At 45.9% G+C, this 6,355-nt stretch overlaps 1 protein-coding gene across 1 annotated transcript in view; it reads right to left on the reverse strand.

Moving 5' to 3' along the window:
- Positions 1-306: 306 nt before the first annotated feature.
- Positions 307-6,355, reverse strand: part of LOC122541525 (zinc-binding protein A33-like) — a 65,282-nt gene continuing 59,233 nt past the window's right edge. The window contains exons 6-7 of the mRNA XM_043678352.1: positions 2,635-2,877; positions 307-362 (exon numbers count right to left, since the gene is read on the reverse strand). Coding sequence (XP_043534287.1) covers positions 307-362; positions 2,635-2,877 — 299 coding nt within the window. The remainder of the gene's footprint in view (positions 363-2,634; positions 2,878-6,355) is intronic.

The following is a 6,355-nucleotide window of genomic DNA, read 5'->3' on the forward strand; positions in this document are numbered from 1 at the left end:
CAGCAAGGAGCACTGGGGACCAGACCAGTTGCCTTGCAGTGGAAGGCCGTGAGATGGGGGTGATCACTACATTGACAGCACTGTAAGACAGTGACAGCATCCTGGATTACAGAGTGGCTCAGACTGATGAGCACTGCTTGACTATGGAGTGACTTGGCTGATCAAGTGAAAGGTGACGTGTAAGTCCCAGATTCCTGTTGGGCTGCTCTCTCATTAGAGACAGAGAAGATGGTGGGTGGTTTAACCTAAGGGTCACCATTCCTCAGGCCACGTTTGAGAAGGAGAATCCTTCTTGGTAACCTCACGCTATGGGAATTGAACTTGAGCCGTTGGTGTCCCCATTGCATCACAAAGCAGACTGCCTGCAAGAGAAGCAATCTCACAGTGTTAGGGAGCAGAGAGGAACTGGAACTGTAGTGTGTCCAATAGACAAAGAGGCAGGAGAGCGGGCTATCACTGAGGGAGGGAGAGGGGAGGAGTGGTGTGGGACTCCTGGAGACTGAGCCACATGATGGGCGTTCTGAAAGGTAGCAGCTATAATCCCCCTGTGGGCCTTGATGAACACAGTGAGTCCAAGGTCAAGGCAATACGGGTTGATTGAAGGCACAGCACATTAGCATTTCTGTCATGCTTCTTGCAGGTTCATGAACAGGTAAGGGACTGATAACATCTCCAGGACAACATGAAACCTCAAAGAAGAATCTAACATCCAATGAGAGTGTCACATTGACCTCTTAAACCGTCTCTAAGCACAAATACATACATGTCGACAGATGATAAGATATAAAATATATTCGATATTGGCTGTTACATATTATTGGATATTGGGTATTAGATACATAGAGTCATAGAGTCATAGAGATGTACAGCATGGAAACAAACCCTTCGGTCCAACCCGTCCATGCTGACCAGATATCCCAACCCAATCTAGTCCCACCTGCCAGCACCCAGCCCATATCCCTCCAAACCCTTCCTATTCATATAGCCATCCAAATGCCTCTTAAATGTTGCAATTGTACCAGCCTCCACCTCATCCTCTGGCAGCTCATTCCATACACGTACCACCCTCTGCATGAAAATGTTGCCCCTTAGGTCTCTTTTATATCTTTCCCCTCTCACCCTAAACCTACGCCCTCTAGTTCTGGACTCCCCGACCCCAGGGAAAAGACTTTGTCTATTTATCTTATCCATGCCCCTCATAATTTTGTAAATACACTTTGCAATATATTGTTAGACATTGGCTATTAGATATCAGATATATATTATTAGGTACTGGGTATCCGATATTATTTGATATTGGATATTAGATAATTAAATCAGAAAGAAACTGAAAGAACAGGGGTCACCTTGTAAAAAGTTCAGCTAACACTTGTAAAACAAAATAAGAAAGTTGCTCATAAAAATAAGGTGAGAAAAACTCAGCAGATTTGGCTGTAGTTGGAAAAAGAGATAAACTGAGTTCGTTACCAGAGCCTGCTGTGGCTCTCTCCACAGATCCTGCAGGATCTGTCAAATCCAGCATTTCTCTGGCTTTATCTGAGACCTCGAGCGCCCACATCACCGTCTGCGAGGTTTGGTCAAGTTGAACCTGTGACTCTGAGTGTGACTCTCTCAGCCCGAGGCACCCAAAAGGATGGCCGTGGGGATGGTGATCTCGACAGCAGAATCCCGGGTTCCTTGACCCAGACGTTCTCCATAATGGCAGAAGGGGGAGCCCTCGAGAGGTTTCCCCCCCCCCCCCCCCCCAAGGAGCAAGAGGACGGCAGCTTCCCAATGAGGATAGCCCAGAGAAGTGGCAGCAAAGGCTTAAACAATGATACACGGACTGAGGGGTTGCAGCTTGTGGCACAGGCAGATTGGGTGGCGGGGGATGCGGATGGGTATTCCCTTTGGAAGGCTAAATGGGCTGATGGCAGGGTAGACACAGAGAAGAGTTTTTTCACTGATAGGGAGACAAATATCAGACTAGGAAAGCTGACCCTCCGGAACATGCAGGTAAATACTAAGGAGAAACTAGACAAACCCTTGATAGGAGAAACAAGGGGAATAGAACCAAAATACTGTCAGGGTTCATATGCAAGGAAGCTCACTTGGACCATATAGACTAGTACAGGGCTGTTGGGCCGAATGTCTGCCTTGCGTGTTTCATGCCATGGGTGCGCTTTTTTATTCACAATTGGGTAAATCTTTCGTTGTTGTGTTAATGTGCTTGAAGCGGCAACCGGAAAGGGGACAGTAGACAAATCCGTGTCTTGCCGATGGGATGTACCGAGCGGTAAACTTGGGGTAAATTTACCTGACCGCAGCCCACCTCCCCCCAGCGTATTACAGTGAACGTGTGCCGCCAGAGGAGCCAGCTTTCAGATGTGACATGTAATTGACGTCTTTCGCGGGTGGATGTAAACTCCAGCTTCAAAGAAGGGCAAAGGCACAATTGCAGAAACATACAGGAAATCATAATACAATCAGGCAGAGTCCACATGGTTCTGTGAAAGGGGAATCACATTTGACAAATTTATTCGAGTTCTTTGAAGCTGTAACAAGCAATATGGATAAGGGGGTGCCGAGAGATGTTCGTGTATTTAGATTTCCAAAAAGCATTCGATAGAGTACCATAAAAAAAAGAATGATTACATGAGATAACAACTCGTGGTCCTGTGGATGGAATAATAGGGAGCATTGTTTTGCGAATTGGGATCTCCGGATCATTTTCAAGTTGGCAAACTGCAACATCGGAGAGCCAAAGCGGCTGGTTCTGAAACCTCAACTGTTTACAATTTATATTAATGGCTTGGATGAAGGAACCAATTGCATTGTAGTCAAATTTCAAGATGGTACATAGGTCAGAAAGCAAGCCGTCAGGAGGGGGACAGGAGTCTGCAGCAGGGATATACAGATCAAACGAGTGGGCAAAATTTTGGCGGATGATGTATAATGTGGGAAGTTTCGATGTTGGTTATTTTTGACAGGAAGAATAGAAAAGCTGAATATTCTTTAAATTCGGAGAGTGTGAAGATGTCACAATATCTGAGTGTCCTGGATATCTTTAGAAATGAATCACAAGAAGTTCAGTGCAGGTACAGCAAGTATTTAGGAAGGCAAATGGAAAATTGGCCTTTATTGCGCACAGGATGGAATATAAAAATAGTCTTGCTACAACAGTACAGGGTAAGACAATATTTAGAGACCTGCGTACCGCTTTGGTCTGCTCATTTACACGTACTGTGTTCCGATTAGATTCCCCTACAGCGTGGAAACAGGCCCTTTGGCCCAACCAGTCCACACCGACTCTCCGGAGAGTAACCCACCACCCTCTGACTAATGCACCTATCGCTCTGGTCAACTCACCCTGGCCTACACAGGGTGGAGGAAACCGGAGCACACCCACGGGGAGAATGTGCAAACTCCGCACAGACAGTGGCCCGAGGTTGGAATCGAACCTGGGACCCTGGTGCTGTGAGGCAGCAGGGCTAACCTCTGAGCCACCTTTGCTGGGCAGGAAGTGACGCCTACTCAGGAGAAGGTTCACTGTGCTGATTCCTGGAGAATTTCTTTTTAAAAAGCACGGAAAGTCAGGAGAAACTCAGCAAGTCTGACAGCATCTGTGAAAAGACAGAGTTAACATTTTGAATTGAGTCGGCTTCTTCAAATCTCAAATGGGATGAAGGGGCTTTATCTTAGGAGGCGAGGTTCAGCAGGTTGGGCTGGGACTCTGCATTTAGAAGAATGATAGATTAGTTTTACTGAAACACGTACCGCTCTGAGAGAACTGAACCTCAAAGTTTGTGCGAAGATTTGTAGCTCGGGTGCTCGTTGTTGTGGTTCTGTTCGCCGAGCTGGGGGAATGTAGAACCTGGTCTGGGGGATTGAGTAAAAATAAGGGCTTTCCCATTAAAGATGGGGATGAAGAGGAATTTCTTCTCTGAGTGGATTGTTTGTGGAATTCTTTCAGACAGAGAGCAGTGGAGCCTGAGGGGCACTGAGTATGTTCAATACTGCGTTAATTAGCTAAAGAGTTAGGGATTATGGGCAGCAAACCAGAAAATAGAAGTTAAGATTTTATTGAATGGCAAAAGAGACTCTGCTAAATGGTCCACTCCTGCTCCTATATCTTATGACCTATTACTCTTACCATTACAGAGTGTGGTAACATCCCTCATGATAAGTGCAGGGATATATTACAGCCCTCACTGTGACATACTGCCATATACCGAACTCCTCAACAGGATACGCTCTGATACAACACCCTTCACTTTCATATACTGCAATACATTCTCACTGCACCATTCTCAGGCAAATACTGCCCGGTGTTCCTCATAGAGGGACAATCCTTGCTCCAGATACTATTCACATTGGGGACGATGCTAAAGATCAAAGTTAATACATTCACATCTATATATCAGACAGACAGTGTAAAGTTCCCCAGGTCACCAGGGAGCAAGGGGGAAAATATGTTGACTTGTTGGTACATAGTCAGTCTGCATCAGAGATGCTATGACACACAGCTCAGGGAGCAAGTGGAACATGCACCTCCTGGACCAGAGGTAGGGACACCACCACTGCACCACAAGAGTTCTCTTGGCAAGCTAAGGCGACATTGTGAACATTTACACAAGGAATGGGTTCACAGTTTCGCTAAACGAGGACGAGATTAATGTCCAACTTCTTCAGTCAGACAGTGATTGGGATGAAGTTCGGAAACATGAGGGATTGGGAAGAACCCAGAGCAGATGTCTGTTTGGTGATTTCAGCAGCATCTCTACTGTGCTGTCGCTGTGGTGGGACCCCATTCAGAACCTTCACCTGCAGTCGGAGGGGATGGTCCTGAGGAATGACAGTCCACTCATAACATTGACTTCGCCAAGGTGATCAGAGTGTAAGTTGGGGAAAGCAGGAGGTCCATATTGTTTTAGCCCTTTGAGTGTTTTATTCTTAGGGTGTGGACGATGCTGACAGTTTTACTTTCCATCCTGTCTTCCCCTTCCATCCAGTTGACACTGACCTCTGTTCTCCTCCCGAATTTGCGAGTGACTTTCTGGGATATTCCAAAGGGGCAACTTATCCTCAGCACCGTGTGGGACTGGAGAACCATGTAAGGCCGGGCATGGGAACAGCAAGCATTCCTTCCCCTAAGGTGATGCAGCTCGGGGTTGTTTTAAGCAGCATTTTTATTGGCATGGCCAATCTGTTCTGAGACTTTGTGTGAAAAAGGAAGTGAATTCAAATTCCCTTTCCATATTCCCCAGCATTAATCGTCTGGATTTACTGATATAACTATGAAATAACCATGTCCTGGATTGTCACAACGCTTGATGTGGTTACAAGAAAAGCTTCAAGCTAAACATTGATGACGTTAATGGATGAATGATGGGTTTTTTTCTGGGGTTATTTAAACAGAGACATGATTTGTTTTATTTTTAATGGGTTAACAGTATTAGAAGCTTGGTAATGCATACTTACACACTAACATCGCTTAAGTGATTTCAAGGCGGTTATGGTCATTAATAAACAATTAAAGTCTGCTTTTGTTTAAATTTAGAAATATATATATATATATCTTCAATGCTTATGTTACGATAACAGGGTGCAATACACGGCTTATATTCCTTTGAGTATGTAGAAAGTTGAAGGGCAATCCAATGGCTGTCAAACAGTGGGACAGACACAGAGAAACTGGTGGAGGAGCTAGGATTTAAAATCAGACCTAAACTCTTCAGAAGCAGAATGAGTTTTGTTTTTAGTCATAGGAAAGGAGGACCTGGGTTCTCCCAGACTCGGAGTTTAAGGTGAGTCGATGAGTTGGTCACAGCTCAGCCGTGAGCAGTTCGAATGGGGGAACTGCAGGGAACCAAATGGGAGCCGCTCCAGTTCCAAACAGGCGTTGGCATCCATGCCACACAGGTGCGATGCAGCATTGTCGCTGGTGCCCGCTTGCAGCACAAGCTGTAAAACCCCTTTTGCTCTCTCTCTCTCTCTCTAGGTGGGCGCAAAGGCATTAGATTAAAGGGAGGTTCTCTCCAACATCCTGGACTGTATTTAATATCTCAGTTAAAAATCACAAAACCAGATATTAACAACTGGCAACCTGTGGGATTGTGTGTGTGTGTGTGTAATTTCAGGGATATCTTGACCTCATTTCGCCAGCGAGTGACTATCTTCATCCAAGATCAGAGCGGTGCTGGAAAAGCACAGCAGGTCAGGCAACATCCGAGGTGCAGTAAAATCAATGTTTTTGGAGAGGAACCCTTCATCGGGATGAGGGGTCTCCTGCCCGAAATGTCGACTTTCCTGCTCTTGGGATGCTGCCGGATCTGCTGTGCACCGCTCTGATCTTGACTCGGACCTCCAGCATCCG

Source organism: Chiloscyllium plagiosum, chromosome 37 (genome assembly GCF_004010195.1).
Source record: "Chiloscyllium plagiosum isolate BGI_BamShark_2017 chromosome 37, ASM401019v2, whole genome shotgun sequence".
Lineage (NCBI taxonomy): Eukaryota > Metazoa > Chordata > Chondrichthyes > Orectolobiformes > Hemiscylliidae > Chiloscyllium > Chiloscyllium plagiosum.